Here is a 26,233-nt window from a genome sequence, read left to right on the forward strand (position 1 = left end):
TTACTTCACTTAACACTTAAATTTTGGTGGAATTAATCCACTTTTTAATTAGTTTCTCTGTTAAACATTCTCCGTGCCTTCAACCGCGCTTCTTATGCATGCCTCATCAATTTCTCCGTTCCTTCTCTGTTTCATATTCTTTTCCAGTCGGGCATGTTTTTCAGATGTCGTACCAAAAGCACTTTACGCCACGCCAGCCATTACTTATGCTGTTAAAATACCTAAGATCACCATTGTGAAGTGTGTGCCAAGGTTCAAAAGAGAGTGCCAGTTTCTTGGATAACATACTTGGCACTTTCTCTGTGTTTGATACAATCAGCTCCATGATCTCAGCAGCAGGTATTTGCTTAAGTGTCCATTGAGCGAATGTTTTTTCAAATTAGTAAAGAATGAGACTTGACTTTGTTTAAACTGAGCTTGCCAGGTGCAGCAAGGATACCCAAGAACCATACAAGAACACATTTTTCACTCATTTCCTATTGTGGAAAGCCTCCGCTTGGAAAACTCACTAATTTGAAACACCTTGCACATAGTGGATCCAAGTCAAATTTTGTGTGCTCCTTGTTTTCTTGCTTTGCAGCCAGTCCTACGACCGCGGCCCAGGTTAACTTGTCAAATCCCGCCATGCTGCGGACCCACAGCCTTTCCAATGCAGATGGTACCTACGATCCCTACAGCGACTCCCGCTTCCGTAACAGCTCCATGTCGCTGGACGAGAAGAGCCGGACGATGAGCCGATCTGGGTCCTTCCGTGATGGATTTGAAGAAGGTAAGACAAGGCATGGTTTTAAAATAAACTAATGATTATCACTAAGTGAATGCTGTTGATATCATTGTAAAACCCCAAAACGCCTCCTTCGTCCTTCCGAGGTCTGTGAATCGAGTACCAATAAACTGGGTAATAGTGGCAGCTGTTATTTAAAGCATTTAATGATGGTGAAACTGCTCTATGGAGTGTTGCTTAAAAAGTTACTATTCTGAGCCCTCTGAGAGTCAGTAGACTGAACTTGCGCAATGGTAACCGCTATTAAGTCATGTTTTGTTTTTTATGCCGAGCACGTTGCCTTACGCAACTTTAGAGGGTGGTAATTATACTTGAAGAGTACAAGCATTACCTACAAGGTACTAGGGTATTCTGGGAAACAGTGCTGAGGATGCTGAGTTTTTGGATCTAAAGGTCTATAGGAAAAGGCGACGCCTTGGAACTTTGCGAACATCTGGGTGATCAAACATTAGCCAGATAGCCAGGGAAGAGAGTTCCAATGCTTGGTGTCGAGTACAAAAAATGTGTGATTGCCCAACTGTTGGTGGTAAATCCACAGGACTGTAAGCAAATGTGTGAAAGAAGTTCAAAGAGTTCTGGTGGGCTTCTAAAGAGTCATCTTGGTACAAAGACAGACTGGACCAGTCCTATAAATCGCACGATGTGCTGCGCACAAGGATTTTAAAATGACACATTATGGATTGGGCAGCCAAACATGCAAGGGCCTAAAAGTTGAAACTATGAGTATTCTGGAGAAAGTTGAAAATAGGAAGAATTGCTGCATTTTCAATTTGTTGTAGGATGGACATTGATTGTGGCTCAACTAGAAGTCCCTGATGCTTAGCCTATGTTCCACAAATCAGATTCAGCTTTGTATTGCTTTGTCTCTTCTGGCATTGTCACTGTAGACGAATAAAACATGAGTACTCCTTATTGTAGAATTTGTTTCTGTACAGTTTAAATTATGTTCAGATCATTGAGACCTCTCTAGGTTGAAGTAGTCCAATTGGATTATTGACTTGCTAAGGATGGTGCAGGAGACCAGGCTTTGCTCTTGCTGACCACTAGTATGCTAGAATACAGTTTACAGGGCAGCTTAGGTACGTGGTTGACTATGTTTTAGGTATTTGTTACCCTTGGAGCCGAAACAGGTTTTATTTATATTTTAAAGATGATTTTCCTTTCCACTGAGGTCTCAATATCTAGTGCAGGGACTTCCCCATCTTTTAGTCTGGAATTCTATTTTTGCTTTGTTAATTCCCATAGAGGGCCCACCTTTGGTGTCCGAGGTGGGCTGCAGGTGCAGCGATGCAAAAAATAGGTGTACGCTTTCCTGTCCGCATGTTAACAAGACATTTGAGGAGTGGTTCACCTCCGCGCACTCTGGAGATCGCCAGCACCCCTTTCTCAAAGTTAAAAATTATCATTTTGAGCGTGCTTCTTGCTTCTGTCCATATTTGACCTCTAAAACTTCTACAATTACCCATAAGAATTTCATTAATATGATGTTGTTCCTCTACCCATCCATTTTACGCCACACGTTTTGGCTATTGCTCCATTTTTTTGTTGTTGCTGTGCAGGTTTCGAATTGGTCCATTCGTTATGAAGTCCTGGGTTGGGGGTGGTGGGAAAGGTTTGGCTTTCCTCTGGGGCTAGGCTCATTTTATCTGTGAATCTCTCCGTGTGGAAAAAAACCATCTCGAGTAGAATGATGAGACCTTTGTAGCGCTGTGAAGCAGTGTCTGCGGACGCGTAGTTGTGTTCGTGTTGATACTTTCGGGTGGGTGTTGTTGTCGGACATGTTCATTTTTGACATTTGAAAGACCCTACTGATATTACACAAATGCATTGCTGTTGGGGGTTGGGTTCGAGGAGCCTCTCCCTCTCTGCTTAAAAATCTTTTCTGTGCTTAGCGGTGAATCTTGCATTGTTCTCGCGCCTCCTTGCAGCTGGGGTGGAGTAACTGCTACATATGTGCAAAGCACTGCATGGCGAATTGCTTTGTCAAAACTGATCGGCCCTTTATGCCCAATCATAGAATTATGTCAGCAGATCAAAGCACAGAACTAACTTGAAATTCAAAAAGGTCTTTTTTTATTACTGTTTGCAATAAAAAAACAAGCATTTGCAATGCAACGGGTCTCGCGTTTGCTTGTGTTAGAGCTAATAGCGTTGTAAACTCCTAACTGGACTTTTCTTGCCACATAAACCATGTACGTAACCGAAAAAAGTGCAATTAACTGGGTAACCGGGTCGATATTATGCAAAGCGCTCGACTTCTGCCAAGTGAGATCACGCTGCGAAAATTGAGAAAAAGTAGTCCACGAACAGGACGGAAAACAGCGAACCTCGTATGTTTTCTGTACTTGGTCGATGCGCTCGAGGAGGGCTGACCACCGGAAAAGGCATGATGTATGCGTGCCTTCCACTAATGAAATCAAGCAGATTCTAGTAGGGAAGTAGGGAAGCCCACAAACCAATGAAAGACACTGACGTGACGTGGATGGGACTCTGAGCCCTTTTTAATTCCTAAAGCGTCTCGCTAGCGAAACACAAGCGCATGCAACGCAAGCTCAACCCTAAAAAAGTGTTCAGGGATAGGTTACCCACTAATCCACATATATTTGAAAAAAATGGCTAAGCTGGTCCAGCTGAACACTGGAAATGTTGCTGCTGGACTGACTTGAAAATTATTGTTTGGGCGCTGTGGGGGGAATGGAAGGAGGTCAATGAATTATGAAGCAAGGCTTGTCAGGAATTCAGGTATTACTGCAAGTGAACCGATTATGGAGTCCTGCCAGCTTCGGGGTAGCCCCTTAATTTCAGTGCTGCGCAAGGATGGGAAAAACTCCAAGATGTTTCCAGGATCTTTGAGGACAGTCTGTTGGTCTGTGGAGTATCCAACTTCTTTCTGGGTGTTCCATGAGTGATGTTGTACTTCGTAGATTTTGGAGGCTTTCAAAGGCATTCTTGCAATTTTCAATCACAACAACATACCTTGAACCATTAAAGTAAAGTCTGCAGGGTCCTAGGATTCAGGAGATGGGTTTGTCTTCGTGTTACTTTCTACGTCCTTCTCCGTCTAATTCAAATGGTTTTTTTCTGCCTCTTTCTCAATGTCCCTTTTAATTATTCAGTGGCATTCCTCTGTATTCCAGTCTCAGCCAAGAGCATTTCACCCTCCTTGTTTTGATTGGATTATGTATCCTTCCACTTATGATGTCAGCATTGCCCGCATGTGAGAGACTGTTTACTGTCCCTCCGGCCTCTTTCACCCATTAAGGAGAAAAAAAGCATCGGCAAAGCCAATGATTTTAACTGCTGGTTTTGCCAGTGGTTGTTAAAAAGTGGTATGCAAACATTAATTTGCTGGAACACATTGTGGTTGGGCAAAATAGTAATATATAAATGAAGGTGGAGGGGGCACACTTCCACTTACATGCTTTCTACTCTGTAATATTTTGAAAATGTTTCTGAGCATCCAAATGTACCGCAATGCCACAGAGTGGTAGTAGAATCTAAATTCAGCAAAGGTAAATAGTCAGTGGTAATACAATTTAAATTCAGCAAAGGTAAATAGTCAGCAGTTTACTCTTTTGATCAAGAAATTAGTCCTGTAGCTGGTAAATTCAGTAAGGTGAGGAAGGGGGTGGGGGCAAAGCTTGTCTTGGGTAAAATAGCAGCCAAACGATTGTATTTGCCACATGTGCAGATCTCTCGGGTCCCCTGAAAAGGTAGCCCCATACTAAGAACAATGCCCATGTATTTGTGCGAGGGCTGCCTAAGTCCAGACAAGATTCTGCCTTGAACAATTGTCGGTGTTGAAAGTCTTGAGTGACTGAGCCCCTTGCCCTTGTGTTGGTCAACTACTGATGTGTGCACAGACGTAACGTTCCACGGCTCCGCCTTTCCCCTGAAACTTACTACTTGCAGTTTCTGGCCTATCCACTTTGTAGGTGCCTACTTTGTACCCTGGGGAACACCTGTGATACCACAGAAAACTCATGTTTTACAAAGAAGTCAACAAATACAAGTTTTCAAACTTGTGTGAAATAGTGGCTACCACCCACAGTGTCAAGCTTTGTTTCTAAGGAAATGATTGTCAAACCTTAAACACATCCGTTCCACAGTTCACAATCACTAGATTTACTTTGTGGACAATGTGTTCCATTCTTGTCTGTTCTAATTATCTAGTGAGTCCCAAGAAGAACATGTAATACCATCTTCAAATAATATGAGTATGGTCTATGCTTCATGAACTGAGGAGGACATTGCTTTTACCAGTTTTGGTTTCAAGCAGCCACTGTAGATGTAGGCAACCTTCTTTGATGGTAGGAAACAAGCTGACCTTGTTTATCCCAAAATAGAGATACTTTGGGCCTGATTACAACTTTGGAGGAGGTGTTAATCCGTCCCAAAAGTGACGGTAAAGTGATGGATATACCACCAGCCGTATTACGAGTCCATTATATCCTATGGAACTCGTAATATGGCTGGTGGTATATCCGTCACATTTGGGACGGATTAACACCTCCTCCAAAGTTGTAATCAGGCCCTTTGTGTCTATATGGCTCACCGGCCACCTTTTTCTTGACACACGCAGAGGGATCCCAATTACACTGTTGCTTTAGGAGAAACTCCTCGAATATGCCTACTGCAGCACCAGAGCCCAGAACTTCTATTTGTTTTTGTTTTTTTAAACAGTTGAAAATACATTTGGGAGTTCTTCTTTCTGCCCACTTTATTGACCATTTTATATTTACAATATTTTTTTTAATAGTAAGTTTATTTTTCGGGGGTGCATTCACCAGCTTAAACTCAACAACATTATTACAAATGAAACAAAAATGTAAACCCCCCTTGAATGGCCTTGGCCACGTCGCCATTTATATTTAATGGTTGCTAGACATTCCCAGGCCACATAAACAAAGTCTTACTCAAACGTCCTTCTTGAGGGATTTCCAAACCCTCAAGGTATTAGTGGGAAGCCTGGTTCCTATTACCACCAATCCTCTCAATGCTATTAGTCCTTGCTGGCATCTTGGCTAATCCAAGTATTGGAAACATCGTTTGGTTTCAGTGCTTCCACAGTTTCCAGAAGTGGAATTCAGACACATTTGTTGTGTAAAAGTGTGAGGCAGCGTTTGTGACTGTGGGTGTGGCCCTGTTGCTCCTCTCACTTTTTGCACCTACATTTTATGATGAAGTTTTTCAAATGTGGCAGTTCTGCTTTTTTGGGAATTCCAAGTCTGGTCTTCAGCTAGTCATCGGTACTTGTTTTCCGCTGATGCAACAAGCACAGAAGGCCTCTCCAGCAGATCAGCGCCAACAAAACTGGAAGTGTTGCTACAGAACACTTCTCTGTTGATGACATTCCGACACAAGCTCAGTGAAGTTAGCAGCTTTCCGGGCTTAGCATTCAGAATAAGAGAGTCCTGTTTGAAGATGTGGTAGACACCAGCTGCCCGAAGGCACATTTAGAATGTCGGTGTAAAATTGTACATATCTGTCCAAAATATTACTTGTTCCTGGATTTACTTCTGAAACTCTTTGCTTCTTCGAGTGGAAATACTCCCCTAAAAGCAATGGCCATTATGTGCATTATCTATGTATATACTGCTGCGACCATTCATGAGGACTTTGCTCCCTTGAGGAGATTTTGAAGCTCTGTCATTGAAATTTGCTGGTGCACCTTTCATCCCACGAAGAGGGCATGAGTGTAGACTGCTTATCAAGCAGTTAAAAACCACAGACTTATCGGCTTTGACACACACACACAAAATGAGTTTCTCCGGATGACGAAGAATAAAAAGATTTTCGTTGTAACCCCTTTTTCACCTCCACCTACCCATAGAATGTTTGAAGAAGCTACCTTGAGAAAATTCGATTTTTTTGTCTGCTCGCCTTGTCAGTGCGGAGTGGGAGAGAATGCATTAATCCTTTTCTTGAGGCTTGGTTCTTACAGATGCTGCAGCAAAGCTGAGGCTGATGAGAGATCTCCGCAAGCCTGTCTGCTCCTGGGCACTGAGTCATGGAAAAGAATATGGGAAGGAGAAAAGACAAAGGGCCTTCTCCAAGGACCGGCTGTGCCTTTTGTCTGAACAAGCAGGAGCACCACATTCAACCCTTTGTACTTGAGTTGTTTATCTTATTGAAGAACGCCCTCAGCTATGTGACCTGTCATATAGCCAGTTTCAGCACTTTGTATAAAATTGATGTTACAATCGGCTTTGTCAGAAAAGTGAGACGCCCCCCAGGCAGTGTGACCGACTGTGAAATCCAACTCTAAATAAGAAATTAAGCTATATGACTAAAAATGGTTCTGTCTGGGTGTTGGCTCTCCTTCTGCAAGTTAAAGGCGTAGGTGGAACGGATATGCGCTAAAAAACAAAGTGCAGGAACAAAACACGTGGAACTGAGAACAAAATACCTACAGCTAAAATGGAAGCCCCCCTAGGATTGCTCTGCCCCTGGGCACAAGCATGCAAACAATACATACTACTCAAGCTCAGAGAAGTGTCAAGCAACGCGTCACAAGCCAGGAACCCTGGGGAAGCTCAAGGTTTGCTAATCAATGGACACTGGAGGCGAAACAGCTACTATGGCTTTCTGGTGGGTGGAATAGGGACTACCTGTACAGTTACACCTTTATTAGTGACTGTGATCAGTTGGGGAGCAGAGGTTTTTTCTACCTGTGGCACTGGATGCTCTCCTTGGCATATTTTTATTTCATGAATGAATTGGAAATATCTCATCACTATGGATTGCAAAAAAAATACGCATATGTGAAAGAAGCATGAAACGGGGTGGCATGGGTTTTTCATCATTTGAGTTGTAGTCATTACATCCTCGTCTGGATGCGGTCCATGCTGTTCGTTAAAACCAACCTCTTGTTGGGTTATAGTTGCTTTAATATCTTATTTCCCTGAACATATGTTTACATTTGAGGTTTCTTTACGAGATATTATCATCAGGGTAACTTAAATGTTTTTGTTACCTTTAGTGGGAGTGATCCTTTTTCGGATTTTTTTTTTTTTGTCTAATGTCAAAGTCACACTCTGAAGAGAAAGTGCTATGATGAGTAGGGACTTAAATGGATAGAGATGTGTGCAATGCAGGCCCTGGAGGGCCTGTGAGGAGAAAACCACATGGAGTAGGCGATAGGAAAGTGTTGGCCACTGACTGGTCATGAAGAGCACCTTTGCATGTCTAATCAGTGGCCCCTTCAGCAAGATGATCCCATAAGGATCTGCCTTATAAGTTTATAAATTATGAAATACGAAGGTGTGACTGAAGGGATCTTGGGTAAGCAGGGTGGATGAAAGTGATCACCAGAGTCCTCTCTTCTCAAGAATGTGATGCAGCCGGTATTGAAAGAATTACAACTCCCCTACACTTCACGGTGACCATGGAGACTGTCCAGTTTTATTTTGTTTTCCCAGCAACATCACCTTTCTCCCCAGCCTTCTCATGGGTCTCCTTCCACAGCTCATGTTCCCCCACTTCATCTCACAGTATCTTTCACACTTCCTACCTCTTGCTTTTTTAGCTTGCCACACTGCCTCTTGGAGACTCAAGCATGTCGCCACAGATACTTTGCTGAAACTCTTTAAATGGCAGAGGTGGGATGGGGAGTTCAGCCAGTGATCGGTCTGTTTCTTGAGCCTGTTGAAGCCTTTAACCCAGCTCATCACATGGAGGAATCTCCCTCTAGAAATTACCCCTGAAAGACCCTTAGCAGCACAGTGTGAATTGTGGCAGACACTTGACATTAGGGTGTTCAAGCATTTATAGCCATCTTGGCGTACCTCTTGCCCCATACACCAATTTTGATTTTGTTTTCCTCACCGATGGCTCTGAGCCACTTCTGGTGTCATTCTTCACATTCTAGGAGCAGGTTTATGAATGCAGATTATCATTTTGGAGCAGCAAATGCATTGGACTGCCCTTCAGGGGCTTGGTGCACATGGCAACAGGAAGAGCCAGAAATGGAGAGATTTCCTGGAATCAATCAGATTTCCAAGTCAGTTTTATACTATCATTTTCAAAGACCCTGCTCACTGCAGACGCCATAGGTTCATAGTCCACAGCATTAGGAGAAGCCTTTGCGCAAGGGTGATTTGCTGCCATTTATACATACATCTGCATTCTTGTTTGGTTTCCTAGAGGAAAGGTTTTTGTACGAACTGGAGGTTCTTTATGAGTGTTACAAGTAATCCCTTGTGGTTGCTGGTCCAATAGGAGGCCTTTGTACGTCTATTTTAAATGCATGATTTATTTACAAGTGTCTGACCTTGGCCTTGTCAAAGGATGATTGTTCTGACATATAGGTGCATTGCCTCCTTTCGACAGTCATAGCATACTCGGTTTGTATAGTGCGGGACTTTCAAGATGCAAGGGGCTGGCCTTAAAGCCACCACAGTAGACGTGTGTAATGTAGAGTGGACTTCTTACTGGAATGGTCTAGTGAGCTTGACCACAGGCTACAGTAATCGTCTAATATGTGCAGCATTCCTAGAGAAAGGTGGTTTAGCCAATTTCTTGGGTTAACAACCTTGAAAGTGCACTTCTCGGATGAAAGGCCTCTGATAAGCACCGTTGAGGATTCTGTTACTTATTAATCTAAAGCTCCTATTACTTCATCTCACTGTAACTATTTTACCTGTGGCCTAAATTAAACATTTGACCATTTGCCCTCTGCTCTGTGCATGTCAGATGAAAAGCTGCCCTCTTTCCTTGAGCATTGGGCGTTGAGCTGGGATCAGCAGGACTGTATTGTGGTCACTGGGCCTTTCTGTGTGTGCTATTGCAAAGCTCTGAATAAAAAACATTTATTTTTATGCAAAAAATAAGTAAAGCAGTTATTTTGTGCTATAATGCACATTTTCCTCAAAGCGCACATAACTAGTAAATGTACTATGCTTGCTCATTCCGTCCCGCAAACACCAACCAAGCACTAAATAAAATGTATTGGCTGGCAACATTTGTATGGCACTTAGCCCAAAGTGCTCTGATCTCCATCAGTTTTGGGACCTTTTAAGTGTATGTAGTTGGAATTTGCCAGATATTTATGTCTTGAGTAGAAGATGTTGGTTGAGGTGTGACCTTGTCCGTGTCATTCAAGATGAAATTACTTTGGACCCTAATTCACGGTTTGTGTTCTGGTTAGGTGACGGGCTGTTAGTCAGTTCTTTCTGTAACCCACTGCCCACAGAGCCCTAAGTGGCCACCTAGCCTTGCCCTAGACCGGCTTTACCAGTGCAGTCCTATCTTCTCATGCTTGACAACACTATATGCACATCTGTGCCCACAGCTGCTTTTGCCATAAAGATGAATGATGTTTTGGTGGTGGTAGTGATTGTTGCTGGGGTTTGATAGTTTGCCTTGCCCTGATTTCTATATTTAGTGCCCAACTTTATGCCTGCAGCAGTACTCCTTCATAGCTGTGTAGATATGGTCTCCTCGCAACCATTGGTACAAAAGCAAGGTTATCTGTTCTAAAGCAAAGCTGTGGCTATGTCTGCCCACAGATAAACACATGCACGCATGGCTGGATGTAAGTGAACCATGATTTTGTTTGTTCCAAGTGCTTTTGGTTTACGCAGGTTTCTCTTCTGTTTTTTAGTCCACGGATCCTCCCTGTCTTTGGTTTCGAGCACCTCCTCGGTCTATTCAACAGTAAGTTTATAATCCATTTGGCTTCCAGGAAAACCTACTTCAGAATGTTAGTCTTAAAAAGAAATAATATGTCAACTTGGAATGAAATACTTCTTGGCCACGATGTTGTCAAGTACTCTACTCCTGCTTTATTTTGCAAATCTGTGCATTTTGGGGTACTCCTGCTTTATTTTGCAAATCTATGCCTTTTGGGGTACTCCTGCTTTATTTTGCAAATCTGTGCCTTTTGGGATCTGATGTTTTCATTTCTTGCTGGACATTTTGAATGCAAATCTCAGAATGTATTTTATTTCATATCATAGTAAAAATGGGTACAGCACAGCCTCTAACCAAGATGTAGTGGGACATTCTTTGATGCAGTGAAATATGCCAAAAAATGGAAAACTGTTAACTCTCAAAGTTAAGGGAACGGCAAATAAAATTCTACAAAGTAAAGTGTGACAGGGCACGCATTAGTGGAGAATCAAGAGAGAGTTTAAAGAGCAGGTTTGGTAGAAAGAAGGCATGGTAGGTTTGACAGAAATAAAATGACTTTGAAAACTTAGAAGGAAAGCCTGGTCCAACCTGATCCTCGGTGTCAGTCAGTTCCAGAGCCAAGGAGGGCAGCAGTGCTGTCCTGGTAGAACGAATATGTGGAATGTCAAGTGCCAGAATCTGTTGTGTTGCAATAGAAATCCATTGCGGATTTAGTTTGTGGCTATTATTCTGGTATTCGTTGCAATGATGTTTATTTACGTATAGCTCTTACAAACAATTCTTTATTTTTAAGTTCAAGTCGGTGTAACAAGTTATCTTTTGTTTTAGTGTTATTTTGGGATCGTAAATGCTCAATTCATTTGTGAGAGCACCTTGCAATTTTAAATTGACCGCAGGCGGCCTGATTTTGTAAATTTTCAAGTTGAATGTTTGTTTGCAAAGTGTCTTTATTCAAATAAGTACTGCTTTTAAAATTCTGGGAATCGGTTTCTTGTGCCAGCTGTGCGTGTGTGTGTGTGTGTGTGTGTGTGTGTGTGTGTGTGTATGTGTATGTATATGACTAAGACCGGGAAGGTCGAAACGCGTTGGTGTTAGTTTGTTTGGGGTCCTGGTATGTAATAAAAGCAATCTGCTGTAATCCTGTGAGTGCCGCATTTTTAACTTAATTGTCAAACTGGTGTAAAGATTATTGATGGGAATAGGTCCTTCCCATGCGGGCACCGACATGAGAAGAGCGCGCCTCTTTGGATCTTTTGGAGCTGATGAATATATATATATCCAGAGTATCTGTCGGAGGTGGTGTTTCAGAGCACTTCCAGGTAAAGTCATTGTCTGCAGTGAGATTTAATATCTTTATAGCGGTTTGGTGAAATTAAAGGTTGTGAGCTATGTCCCTTAAAGACATATGTTCGGACAGGCTTGGGCATCCTGATACTCATGTAGAAGCTATGACAGCCCCCAGCACTTGGTGTTCTAGTTGCACCAAAGTTGCGCTCTCCGATGTTTGTGACCTGCTTTTCACGAGTGTGACTCGTGGCAGTCCTGAACGAGCCCTCCATCATCCGATGTCATTACACTGAGTACCATTAAATTTAATATAAAGTATCTGTTTTTTATCCAAGACACCATGAAACAGTGAAACGGGGCTAACAAGTAATGTTAAAAAAAATAAAAAAAAATTGTTAGTTATGTACACTGTAGGCCATTCCTTTGTGAAGGATTGTCCATCTAGCAACGCTTGGGATGCCTAAAACTGGACAGTGTTCTCATATGTCTTGAGGAGTTTATAGCCTCAACCCTCCATCACTGAGGGAGAAGACTTTGTTTTTACATTTCCCTGGCTTTATTATTTCACTTTGATTCGACCTTGAATTTGATACTTTTACCCACATTTGCTCTTGCCAAAGAGCATTCCGGGCATTGTGGACTTTCTTTGAAGGCCCTTTGGAAAATTAGATTCAATCAAGAATGGATCAAAAGTAATTTACAACACAGAGGGTTTTCTAAAAGGCAGATTCTTTAAAAATGTGTGGGTTGCTGAAGGCTGTCTGTGTATTTCAGAGCTAGGTCCTGAGATGTTCAAAGCCCTTATTTAGGTTACGTGGTTTCAGCAATAGACCTTGTGGTCGGAAGGCCTTACACTTTTGGGAAACAGGGTATTATGACCAGTGTTGTTCTTCAGTGCACCAGCTGCAGCAAAAATGGCAAACACATTTCTGGAACCTTTGAGAGCATGGATTAAACAGGACTGACTACACAGCCAATAGACTGCACTCTTGCATGCAGGTCCACTGTTGGCAGTGTATGCCAACAGTACTATTTTATGAAGCCTTTGCAAACAGTGTCACATGTTGGGTGATGTATGGATGTATGTGTCCCTGCCTCTCCTCCCCTACCCATCACATGTCCAGCAGCATATCCTAATGCACAGTACTATTTCCTCACACCAGCCATGGCAGAGATGTGCATATCCCGAAACACGCCCTTCCTGGGATTCCGTCTGGAGCTTCAAAAGCACATTTTTGGAAATCGTCAAAAAAAATTCAAATTGTAGGGAATCCCAGCCTCAGCCTGTTAGTTTCCTTTATGCATTGCTTGCAGCAAATTGTGCATGTGCTTTTTTTTGGTAAGAAAGACCCCACCCCCAGATCCTTCTGTGTAGCTGAAAAGAAATTATCACTGCTAGCAAGGCAGTAGTTAGCGTGGCGAGTGTAGTTGTTTAGAGATGGGACTCATTTTGTTTCACACTCTGAAAACTGGTAGAAGGGGCAACAGCACGAAAGGGTTTGATGAAGCCAGATGGGCGCTAAATGTGATCCTGCTCACTGTAGATGAATGTGCTTGAGTACTGCAAGCCCACTTGACTTACTGTTTATATGTATGGGCCCACTACAGCCCTATCTCAGTTCTGTCCGCTCATGGCCTTTTTATCTTTTTTTTATTACAGCCTGAAGAAAAGTGTCATTCAGAGGTGAGAAACTTTTCTAACTTTTGCCAATCATTAAACTTCTTGAATGTTGAAACTCTTCAGCAAACAGAACTGCTATGCTTCATAAGTCACTCTCCTGCTAAGATGGTAACACCCCTTCTCCCACCCTAGTCGCTGTCCAACAAACATATCGAAGTATGTACTAAGTTAGGGTTCTGCAAAGTCGGTCCTGGAGAGCCGGGTCCATGCCAGATTTTTAGCATATCCACATTTAGAAAAAAGATGTTTCAGAAATCTACATTTTTCTAAATGTGGATATCCTAAAAATCTGGCATGGACTCTTCTCTCCAGGACCGACTTTGCAGAACCCTGTTAAGTAATGCTGTCAGAAGCCCACTTGTATGGTCCCTAAAACTACACAGTAGTCAGCAGTAGTATCAGGTTAGGCATAAGATTCCCTGTTTTCAGTGGAAAGATGCTTCATTGGTGACCATGCGTGGGCTGACAAAATGGAAAAATGGAAGAAAGTCCAGCAAGCCAACGCCCCTAGAAGCAGGTAGTGGGATGGGGAGACACCACTTTTTTACTTGCACTCTAAAAAGGCCCACATATTTCACTGCACATGCCCCATCCCTACTTATCTTATAGAGGTATCTCCATTGCCAGTGTTGTATATGATTCCATGTAACCCAGCCTAACTTTTTGGTGACCACTTCATTAGACTATTTTGGGCACTGCCTCGCTTGCGAAAAAGTGACTGTTGCGGGGTGCCTAGAAAAGTTAAATTAAGCAGCCTCAGTTAGGTTGTCTCTCTGACGGCTCCTGCATCAGTGCTGCTTTGATTTTTTTTTTTTTTTTTTTTGTGAGAGTGGATAAGAGCAAGTGAGGTATTGAATACCTGTTTATGAATATGGGAATTTAGCTCATTTTCAATCAGCATGGTTTGCTTTGTAGGCATTTTATGGAAGTGTGAGGATTTGTATTTTAACTTGCGAAAGTCACTAGGAACTTGAAATCTTATATATTTTTTTAATTTCCTATGCTGTTTAGATACGCAAGCTACGAAGGGAGCTGGATGCTTCTCAGGAGAAGGTGTCTGCTCTAACCACTCAGTTGAGTGCTAACGTAAGTAACTGAAAGGTAGTAATGTTAAATTCACAAGCTGCAGCACATTGTGCAATATATTCTCATTAGGCCGGTTGCCTGATTATTATTATTTTTTTTGTTAATTGTGGAATTTTGAAATAGTCTGTTTGCTGTACTGTTTTGCTCTGCATCTGTTCCAACAAGCAAACCATGGTATTTATATCTGAGTGTCAGTTTTATGGGCTCAAAACATAATTTACTTGTGTGATATAATTTTAGGTGATGGGTTTAACTTGTATAGCAGTACAATTAAGAAGGACTATATTTGAACTCCTCCGTGAGGCCTACTAGATTTTTTATTTTAGGTTAGTTTGCAGGGTAGATGTTACCCCATCCTTCGCTTTCATGTGGAATGGAGAACAAGCATCTCTTGCTGAGCCTTTCTGGTTCCTACCTTCGTGTTCCGGTCAGGACCGGTCCTACCATACCTTGTAACATGAATTCAGCCTGCTGATGCTGTGTCCGGATATATGTCTAAATATGTTGCTCAGGGATTCATCAACAAATATCTCACTCTCCTTAGCATGAAAACAGACAGCCTTCAAAGTAAAGACTTCTCAGCAAACCTTCTGAAACCCCATCTTCCTACTCTTTCGAGCTGGAGGTTGTTGGGATCCAGCTTGGTCGTCAGACTTTGCTGATTCTTTCGTCCTCTGTGGAGGGAGGAATGGTGCACTCAACAAAGCAGCTTATACTTTTACAGAACACCCTTGAGTGGTGGTAACCGAGGACTCTAGAGCTGATGTTCTTCTGCAATCATAGCATTTCACTCGCTTGCCAAGGACCAGAAGGATACGGTTGTGTCATCAGCAGGGTTTAGAGGATATTCTGTGTTCAAGGATTAATTGGTCTTCCTGCTCAGCCTTTTCTGTCTTGATAAACTGGACTGAACCTCCCTTAACAGCTCCAGCACTGCGGCGTAAGCAGAAATTACACTTCATAAAACCCTTCCTTGGGCTCCTTTAGTTGAGTAGCTTCACAATTGCGGTGAAAGCCTCTGTCTTAAGCCTGAAAACTATTCTGCTATTCTTCGTGTGTTAAACTTTTTTCTGGTGCTCGCAGAAAAGGCCACAGCTGCCTTTTACAAATAAGAATATTCTTACGCACATTACGACCCCACACTTCAGGTCAAAATAGGAGACTTGACACATAGGAAGTAGCTTAGATTTACTTCAAAACACAGGAAGTCATGAGTAAAATTATACAGATTGATTTCACAAATACAGACGCCCCAACATCTCATCTTGCTACTGTTGACAGAGCATATGAATGTTGGCATAAAATTTGCTTACGTTCAATATTTACATCTCCCAATCCAGTTCAATATTTACATCTCTTGGGTAGGGCAGGTCCAAAAGTAAGTCACATATGCATAAAAAATAAACAAGCAAGAGCATGACCTGCACTGAACAAAGAGTTGGACATTTACAAAGCATGCATCAAGGGAGTTGCTTCACAGAACATCCCTTCTCAGGTACCAAGCGACTGCCTCTGATCATGACCCATAAATGAACTTACAGTGGGCAACCTCACGGTAGGTCTGGAGGGTCAGGACCACCAACAAGTTATCCCCTGCCCCCTACCTAGCTGAAACCCTCCTCAAGGAATGTGTTTTTGATCCTAGAAAGTTTAGTGTAATATCTTCGCACCACCACATGTAGCAGTGTTTGCCGTAGAAAGGGGGTCTGGGTGGGTCTTCATGCTTTTTGATGAAGCCGCTGATCCAGGAGGAAGGTGACCAAAAGAGGGTCATCTTGGGGTGGCGCAGGCTGTTAAGCGCCTTACTGGGCGCTAGAAACTTTCAAACAGAAATGTTTTTCATATGGCAGAAAGAATCCAGTGTCCCTCCTACACAAAGGGCAACTAATGTAGGCCTTGGAGCTCCATGGCATGGTGCTTGCTAGAGGCACTCACTGCGGTCCTCTCTGCTGACCATGTCATATTTTGGCTGGTCTTCGGCCAAGATAGTCCCTTTATTGCATCTGACTTGAAGCAAATGAATTGAATACACATACGCCCTCAGTAAGATTCACAATTTGCCACATTAGAATAATGGTGAGTTACATTTGCATAATTTGCTTTTGCATAATTATGCAAAATGTTTGACAATTACATGAAATTATGTGACATGCAAAACTGCCATTTAGCACTATATTTTGACTCTAGGGGGTGTATTTTGCCCTAAAAACGGGTGCCGCGAACAATAGCCACTCGCATTCTTGTTGTTCGCCTGGTGCCTGTGCTCCCTTGCTATAATTGTGGCACAAAAAGTGGCATAAATATGTGACGTAATTGTGTAACACAAAATTCCTGGAAATATGTGAATTACACCAGCATAATTTAAATCTCACCTATGCCTCCATAAACTGTGTTGAGCCCCATCTCCCGGTCAGCCATCGGCACTGTTTGGATGGATGCAATTGTCAGCATGAGTAAATTGAAATCAAGAAAACATCCCAGGAGCTCTTAATTTGCCCCTTATTGGGGGTACTCATGGCACCAATGAAGCATACCTACATTGTAGTGTGAATTATTTCAAGCCAGTACTACTAGAGCTAATGTGCTAAAATCCTTTTTAGGTCTTGTCTACCAGACAATGCAAGCTGTCTGCTTGCGAAAAAAATGATTGCCAGCTTACAGTGCGTAAGAGCCTGCCCACTGTTTACCATTGATTGGATTTATTGTCATTCTCAATTGCTTGCTTTTTATTTGCTTGTGTGGGCTTTAAATTCTCTTCCTGTGTTGTCCCCTCCCTGAAGCCTAAGTGCATCACTTGTGCCCTTCCACTGCTCACTTCTGAAACACTACTTTGTTCTTTTTGGTTAAGCACTGCACAAGAGTGCATGTGTTTTCCAGCTGTGTCTCTCTTATGTTCTGCTCTCCTCCTCTGCGCATTACTCCTTATTGGTCTCTCGCCCATGTGCTACTCCGCCAGGCCCTCAGTGTGGTGCTTGCCCTTCTGTGCTTCTTCCCTGCACTGCTTTATCACCCGTGTTCTCCTCCCCTGTGTTGCTTTCTTGCCCATGTGCTTCCCTTCGACCGCTCCACGTTCCTCTCTAGCACGCAAGCTTCTTTTGCCCATGCGTCCACACGTTCCTCTCCCCCGCCCTCTGTGTTGCTTCCCCCGCCCTCTGTGTTGCTTCCCCCCGCCCTCTGTGTTGCTTCCCCCCGCCCTCTGTGTTGCTTCCCCCGCCCTCGGTGTTGCTTCCCCACACCCTCGGTGTTGCTTCCCCCGCCCTCTGTTGTTTCACACCCACATTGCTTCCTCCCCCACCCCTCTCTCCTTTTTGTTTCCCCCACCTGAGCACTCCTTTTTGCTCTCCCCGCCAAAGCCATCCGTGTTGCTTCCCCCATCTGTGCCACCAAAAAAAAGGGTTAAAAATGCCTTTGCGTAACTGTTTATTTGCCGATCTAACTTGGATAGGTAAAAAGGCAACAAAGTACCTGTGAAGTTTTGTAGACATGCACCTACAAAATGACGTCATTTAAAAAAAAAAAACTCTTTAGCCGTGTAATATCGCATCGCTAAAACCCACTGGCGAGACTGATTTGCTCTGCCAATGTTTGTACCAGTATTGTTGATGCTGCCTTGCCTAGTTCTGAACAGCAGCACCAAGTAAAGCAAAATACAAACACTGTGGGATAGCGTAACTGGATGGACGGAATGCGGAACCAATCAAACATTCACCCCCAGTCACAGATCTGGGTTTAATCCATCCATTATTTTGCTCACCATGCCACCCCAGTTCGAACCCAGCCATATGCAAATCAGTCTTGACCCTGTACCACATGGGAACAGTCCAGCCCGAACTGCCAGGCCAGGTTCTCCCTGGACCGGAAACAAGCATCCTGGGACCGGTTTCGGGGTTTCACCCCTCCTCAGCCAGGCTAGCTTGAATCCAGTGGCACAGTGAGCCCGGGACCCACGTCTGGGCATACCCGGCGCACTTAGGGCGGCAAAAGCAAAGCAAAATACAAACACTGTGGGATAGCGTAACTGGATGGACGGAATGCGGAACCAATCAAACATTCACCCCCAGTCACAGATCTGGGTTTAATCCATCCATTATTTTGCTCACCATGCCACCCCAGACCTGGCCTAGCAGTTCGGGCTGGACTGTTCCCATGGGGAACAGGGTCAAGACTGATTTGCATATGGCTGGGTCCAAACTGGAATGGCATTGGCAGCAAAAAAACAATGGATTAAACCCAGATCTGTGACTGGGGGTGAATGTTTGACAATGTTCAGCATTCCGTCCATCACTTGTTGTTTTTGCATTTTTCGCCCTAAGTGGGAAGGGTATGCCCAGACGTGGGTCCCGTGCTTCCCATGCCACTGGATTCAAGCTAGCCTGGCTGATGAGGGGTGAAACCCCGAAACCGGTCCCAGGATGCTTGTTTCCAGTCCAGGGAAGACCTGGCCTAGCAGTTCGGGCTGGACTGTTCCCATGGGGAACAGGGTCAAGACTGATTTGCATATGGCTGGGTCCAAACTGGAATGGCATGGGCAGCAAAAAAACGATGGATTAAACCCAGATCTGTGACTGGGGGTGAATGTTTGACAATGTTCAGCATTCCGTCCATCACTTGTTGTTTTTGCATTTTTCGCCCTAAGTGGGAAGGGTATGCCCAGACGTGGGTCCCGTGCTTCCCATGCCTGGCTGATGAGGGGTGAAACCCCGAAACCGGTCCCAGGATGCTTGTTTCCAGTCCAGGGAAGACCTGGCCTAGCAGTTCGGGCTGGACTGTTCCCATGGGGAACAGGGTCAAGACTGATTTGCATATGGCTGGGTCCAAACTGGAATGGCATGGGCAGCAAAAAAACGATGGATTAAACCCAGATCTGTGACTGGGGGTGAATGTTTGACAATGTTCAGCATTCCGTCCATCACTTGTTTTTGCAGCAGCACCAAGTGGTCTTAACACCTGTCTTAAAAGTTGCCATGAAGGACTTTTAATTAATTTAAAAAAGGTGTATAAAATCTCTCTCTCTCTCTCTTTCTCTCTCTCTCTCTCTCTCTCTCTCTCCTCTGTGTCTCTCTCTCTCCTGTGTCTCTCTCTCCCTCTCTCTCTCTCTCTCCCCCTCTCTCTCTCTCTCCCCCCTCTGTCTCTCTCTCTCTCCCCTCTGTGTCTCCCTCCCTCGTGTGGGCTTGATTTATCGATGGTGTTGTCCTGTCCTGTTTGTTTTCGCAGGTACAGAGTGGGTAAGCGCAGCACATCCGGGTGTTATTGGGCGCTGCGTGTTTGTTTTCGCTGGGCCTGTGAGAACTAGGGAGCTTCTGGGTGATTTCGCCGTTCTCATGGCTTGTCGCCTGTTTGTTTGGTTTCTTCTGTTGTCTTTTCGCTGCTACCCAGGGTTGGTCTACGCTTCGGGGCTGTGGCTCCCTTCTAATTGGTGACTTTTATTGACATTGCCTGGGTAAAAAAAAGAGAAACCGTTTGGGACTAGAAGGGAAGAATGTTTCCCTTTGTTCTTCTGTGTCTGATTAAAAAAAAAAAGAAAACCTGCAGGTCACCAGTTACACCCCGTAACTGTGGTCATTAAGGAGGAATGTTCTACGTCAGAGTGGAATGTAGCCATTACTCTGTGCCTATCTACAGACCTATACATACACACGTGTGTACCTCTGGTTATCACGACGATGTGCATACTAGGCATGTACGTGTTTGGATTTTGTTACGTGTACGATGACGTAACCTAATCGTTATTTGAAACCTGAGAGTTTGGCAAAAACATCACATAGCATGCTACTCGCCGAAAAGCGCTTCGACGCTTCGTCAGGGGTAGTAAGCGCTATATAAATACTTTCTCTAGGAGAATCTCTTCCTTGGTTGTTTTGAAAACGAAATGAAGTTTACTAATGAAAAAAATGAAAAACTAGCGAGGCGCTAACTTCCACGGGAATATAATAAGTTCCCCCCCCCCCCCCCTCCACAACGAACGCATGGTTTAATTTCATATTCACACACAATCTTTAAGGTTTGAATCGTAAGTATTTTTACGTTGTTTGCAGTGTTTTAAAGATGTTTTTTTTCTTCACACTCCACCTAAAACGGAAGGAACTCCATAAGAGATGTTAAAATGTTTGTAATTAGCTCTTTTATTTCCGTATTAGTTCTTTCCACAGGCAGTCTCCAGTGCCTGATAATTATTTGATGTTTTAAAACACAGCCCAGCACCATAAAAGGAAGCAGCCAGGCAACCTTTTGGAATTTCACAGTAGATTATGATCGCCAACCCTCCCTAAAACATGGGAAGATGCTTAAAACAGGAAGAAACTGGCAGAGCTTTAGTGCAGGCCACGGCAGATAAGCAAACCTCTCTATTCTGTCCCTCGAAGCTTATTTCTTCCTCAACACTACCTTAGCCCACAGACATAAAAATGAGAATCACTTTTTTATAAATGCAAAAAACAGCAGGTTTGATTATTTGTCTGAAAGCCTAATCAGATCTGCGATTTAAAAAATAATCTTTAAAAAAAACATTTTACGACTGGGAGCCAGTAGGCAGTAAAATCACTCAAATACTGTGATTAAAAATAATAAATATGTGTAAGAAATGTGTATGTAATACATTTTATTAGAGACTTGCCTGTTATGTTGGTCACTTGTAAGACCTGACTAGATTTTACAATGTTATGGCTTGACAAGCACGTCCCTAAATAGAAAAAAAACAATTTAGTGACTCAAACAATTATGCCTTTAAGGTATAGGTTTGGTTGGATCGGATTTCTAGACATGATATTTTGTATATGTAACAATGCAGTAACATTAAGATGGGTTGATTGCTCGTCATATTGAGAATGGCCTTTATTTTGAATAATTTGGTCTGGGTTTAGTCATCTTGAGTTTTTTTCCAAGACGTCTTTCTTGGTACTCGAACCTGTGGTCTTCGGGATTTTATCTTTGCCGTAGGGCACAGGAAGAAATAGTGTGGTTTTGGTGTGCCAAGTAAGGGGGTGCTGGCATGCTTCATAGGGTGCCTCAGCTGTGGCGCGGGTCAGTCTGCTTCGAAAATTGTCAGCAGCAGGCTCACAATGAAAAGCCATATTTTACATTCACCGGTCCTGTTTGCCATTAAAGGACAATGCATTTATATAAAAGTCTCACAACAGTGGCAACAGTTTATGTGGACACCCTGCAGACAATGCATTGTGACATCACTGCCTTCATCTGGCACCTGGGCGTGCAGTTAGTGCCTCGAGACAACCATTGCAGCCTGTGCGCCTGCATTTTGCTGTCTTGTGTCTTGACTGATGTGATTGTGGCATTTTCCGTCTCAAAGGCCTGTTAGGGGTACTTTCAGCTGCACTTACGGGCAGCGCTCTTAACTAGCGAGTAAGAAAAAACTGAGCTCTTCACGAGTTTGGAAATAAGAAACCTCATGCCATGATTTTGATCTTTTTCCAACTACTGGTGCATGGCCCAAGTCGTCAGTTGTTGGGATGGGTGTGTCCCTTGCATGGTCAACAGGTTTCAGCTTTAAGTTTTTTGAATCTTTCGTATGCCCAGACCTATTTCTACGTGTCAGGAAAGAGCAGTCTACGTATGCCCAGACCTATTTCTTTGTGTCAGGAGAGAGCAGTCTACTGACCCCTCTCATGTCAAGTTCCAGTTTAGATGTGAACCCTATTTCTTGCGCTTACGTTCCCTGTGTATATTTTTGTAGTATGTATGTGCAAAACATAGTAGAAGGACTGTGTGTGTGTGGTGAGAGTCTGAGTACTAGCACCATAGAGATCCATTTATGAGGGCCCATGGCTTAGGAAACCAGAAGATGGAGGATGGCTTCAGCTTCCCCATGCAGTGAAAGTTTATTGCCTGCAGTCCTGTGGCTGGAGGGTGGGTATCCCGGTGCTGAAACAAGGAAGGATGGAGACAGGGATGCCTTTAGAACCTCAGTGAGGTCCTTGTTAGCCAGGAGCTGCTGGTTAGCTATTTCTGAGCACTGCCATTTAGTATATTGTGAAGGTGATGGGTGGGATTGCAGTTTCTATTCTTCAAGGTAAGTTTCTAGGGAAGGGCTGCCCTTTTATCTGTCCCTGATTAGTTCTTCAGGAAGGCTGATGGCAGTCACACTATGTGATCCCATAAATTCTTTGTACCCCTGTTTTGGATACTCCGGTTTGGAGGAAGCCCCGTTGCTACCGCTTGTGAGAGTCACTTTGTACAAAGGCTGTGTCTGAGGAACAGAGGGAAAATGACGTTTAAAAGAGAACCAATCCAAACGTTTCTAAACCCTTGGAAAGTGGACCCACATCACCTGTCTGGAAAATTATTTACAAAGTGGCTCTTAGACAACCACACTTTCTTCTAGGCCCAAATTCTTCTTGACCAAAGAAGGAAATACTCTACAGAGTTTTGGAAAGACTGCTTTATGACCAGGGCTGGTGTCTGCAGACAACCAGTCTTCCAGGAGTGAGAGGACATCCCTCTAAAGTTTACAACTTTCTGGAGAAGGAAAGGGCCTGCCTAAGTGCCTCGAAGTCTGTCTGCCAGCTCGGAGAAGGAAGAAGAGTGAAGGCTCCGCAGGATCAAAGAATAAGACTTTAGGACCTCTTCCCCCTTTAAGTGAGGTGTACATATATTCTTCAGGAGAAGATACTGTGCAGAGAGGAAAAATCCAGTATATTCCGACCATGTTGAACATGCTGACTACAAAGAGGGACAAAAGCTGGCACTGACCTGACGTGTCAGGAGTCCCCCGTTTACCAGTGCAGTGCCTGCCGTGAGCTGCATTAAACGATGTGAACCAGATTGTTGTCATGCTGCCTGGCATTACCGCTGCTGACCACGAAGATACATTGCTTCCTGTGTCCATCCTTGAGGAGACACTTCATTGGCCTGAAGGCCTCAGCACCCTGAGGAGCACATCCTTCTGCATCAGCCTGAAGTCTGTGGCCATTAAAGATGAGGTCCCGCCCGCAATTTCTTCAGTGGCCACAACTGCCACAGATGAGCATTAACCTGCATTGATTTTAGATGCCACTTCTGCTGACGAGCCAGCAGAGCATGTTGGTCAACCCCAGTGGTTTTGGGATGTGCAAGTCGGACACTGAAGCCAGGAGGGTGCAGTCGATGACTGCACCATGGGAGCTGCTGGTTCACCTCTGCTGTTTGAACAGGTAATGCAGAGCTGCACTTGCACAAAGGGGTAGACTCTGTCCAATCCATGCAAAGAGGAGGTTTGCTGCTAGATCATGTACCCGTATCTATGCCCAAAGCGCCCTGAAGCCGGGGGTATTTCAGAGCGAGAGAGATGGGAAAACGGACACCGTACAGGGTACCTACATCTCACTAGATTTCTCAGGGAGGTTACAGTCCTGTACCTGAACTACCTTTGGAGTGTGTGGTATCTGATTTTGCTGTATGATTACAGTACTTTCTTTATAGATAACACTGGTTTGGGCGCATATTATTGTGCCAGTTGTACTCTCCTCCTTAGATTACCAAGAGTACACCCATATCCTCACCCAAAAAGTATCCCCACAATCTGCTTTACAAATAGAGAAATATTTCCTGCCGGTGAATGAAGGAATTCGTCAAGCGCCTAGCTGTTGGCACCGGTATCTCATGTTGATGGTTAAATGTGCTTCTTTAATCTCAGTAAAAAGGCGTGAGTGAGTTATCTAGGTTTTCCAAATTAAAAAGGCACTTGACAAGATAAGGTGGGTTCGCGGACAACTTCTGGCAGGAATGTCTCATACTCGTCACCTGCTGCAGGGCAGAGATGGTGGCATGATTCATAGAGGCCCCGCCTCCTCACCAGCCTTGCACGCTCCTGTTTGCGGGAAATTGCTGAAAGAAGTCTTAATAATGAATGCCTACAGCTCTTTGTAAAAGATGGGCTTGGTTGATAGAACAGAAATCCTCTCTTGAAGTAGGAATCCTTTCAACCTGCTGTGCCTGTCTTGGGTGTGCCTGCTCTTCATAGTGGCAGGTATGAGACTGATGTTCTGGTGATAGCAGAATCTGCCATTGCAATACCTGCATTTAGGACCTTGTAGAAAGCGTCATCGCCTCTATTGCAATCATAGTGCCCCTATGTTCATCTCTATCCGTTCGCCTGCACATTCTGCGCCTTCGGAGAATGTGAAACATCTTTTAGGATGCAGGTTTGTTTAGGGTGGGTTATTGGGGAGGGGTACATGGAACTATGTAGCATACTTCTGTGGTAAACATAGCTCTCCTTGGGACTTGGCACACCACTCATCTAGCTGGGTTTTTAAGTCACTACTCTGCCATCCCTAACGGAGACCGCGGCAGCCATCTTCAGCGAGACCTGGATTCCAGACGTTGCACAGGACATTTCACTGCTTATTTGAGAAGGTCAGTTAGCTGGAGCTATAACAAGGCTTTTTTAGGTCCCTTTCATAAGCAAATACCTTTTGACATTGGAGTCAAAACTCAATTGCAGCTTTAAGCCTTAAATTTGATGCCACGCAGGGTTTGTTCTGCGCAGGTCTCTCAGGAACACACCTCACTACCAGCAGTTAAAGCTCAACCTTTTACAGGAATGGATGGGTGTCTGCAAACTTTGAAGGACTTGGCAACAGTACCATTCTTGTGATTGACTTCTTTTGTGATTCTGAAGAAGTTTCCATCTCACATTTTTTTGTGACAGTGTAGTAGCTCTAAAACTCCCAACGAATTGGTCCAAAGTTATCACGCGAGCGATGGATTCTCAAGTGCAGCTCTGATTGACGGCTCTGCGTTCATGGATGGGATTTCTGTTATTTGGGTATATTATTCAATATTGCGATATGCCCTCTCATATAATTGCTGGTGGCGGGCTTGTCGTGCTCCATTGGCCCAGCCTCCACAGCTATCCCTCAGTTCAGCGAAGGAGACATGGAACCCAGCAGTCGCCTGCAGCCGGCGCCATCTGTCACACAGGCCATGGTGACCAAGAATTTCCCAAAACACTGGTTTTGTCAGCAGTTGAACACGAGTGAGGTTGAAATCCTTTGCTTCTTTTAAAGTTGAGCCTTTGCAATGTCTTTTGGACACGTAGGTTGTGCACGGGTAACACAGGAATTTGCTGTTAAGTACAAAATTATTTTCTAACTTTATACAACTCTTTGTGTCAAAAAGAACCATAAGCTGTCACATTTTAAGCAAAAATAACTGATAATTTGGTGGTAACGTTTGGTGTGTTTTACTGGTATTCATCGCCTCATTCTTTCACTCTGCCAGCTCAGGGTTAGAGTCAGAGACCGTGCTGGATTTCCATCATTTGGTTTATTTTACTCTGATGTTGATAGCGGATGCACAGAATCATGTACTTTACTGATACACGAAAATGGGTCTGATTAAAGGGTGTTCTGTAATGTAACATTTGTTGATAGTGGATGCAGTAAATACATTTCATTAGTGGAATTTCCATCCATGCGAGTACGACTGTTGGACTTCAAGCTGTAGTGACTATAATTTTGGCAGCAGAAGTTTTGCATCCGCTATAGAGCTCAAGTGGACTTTGTGCCTGTCCCTTGCTCATGATTCAAAGCCTTTCTTGTCTGTCTCACTTCTCATTGTTGCCCTTCTTCCCTGCTCTTGTGTTTGTCCCGTCAAACAAGCATTTCAGTCTCACTGTGTTTTAATTGGATGAACTGCATTCTTTTACTGCTGACATCATATCTTCCATTGCAGTGCACGAGGGACTATTTCATGTGGCTGCTCTTTACTGCCAGGTTTCATGTGTATTTCACAGAGTGCTATTAGTTCTCAGTAGTACACATTAA

General features: G+C 43.7%; 1 protein-coding gene across 8 annotated transcripts in view; it reads left to right on the plus strand.

The window, feature by feature from the left end:
* The window catches only part of NAV2 (neuron navigator 2), a 523,029-nt gene that overhangs the window by 445,507 nt on the left and 51,289 nt on the right, over positions 1-26,233 (plus strand). For all 8 annotated transcript variants that reach the window (XM_069221928.1, XM_069221926.1, XM_069221921.1 and 5 more), the window contains 4 exons: positions 581-769; positions 10,389-10,441; positions 13,365-13,388; positions 14,397-14,471. In XM_069221928.1, the coding sequence (XP_069078029.1) occupies positions 581-769; positions 10,389-10,441; positions 13,365-13,388; positions 14,397-14,471 (341 nt within the window). The remainder of the gene's footprint in view (positions 1-580; positions 770-10,388; positions 10,442-13,364; positions 13,389-14,396; positions 14,472-26,233) is intronic.

The sequence above is a fragment of the Pleurodeles waltl genome, chromosome 3_1 (genome assembly GCF_031143425.1).
Source record: "Pleurodeles waltl isolate 20211129_DDA chromosome 3_1, aPleWal1.hap1.20221129, whole genome shotgun sequence".
In the NCBI taxonomy this organism is placed as follows: domain Eukaryota; kingdom Metazoa; phylum Chordata; class Amphibia; order Caudata; family Salamandridae; genus Pleurodeles; species Pleurodeles waltl.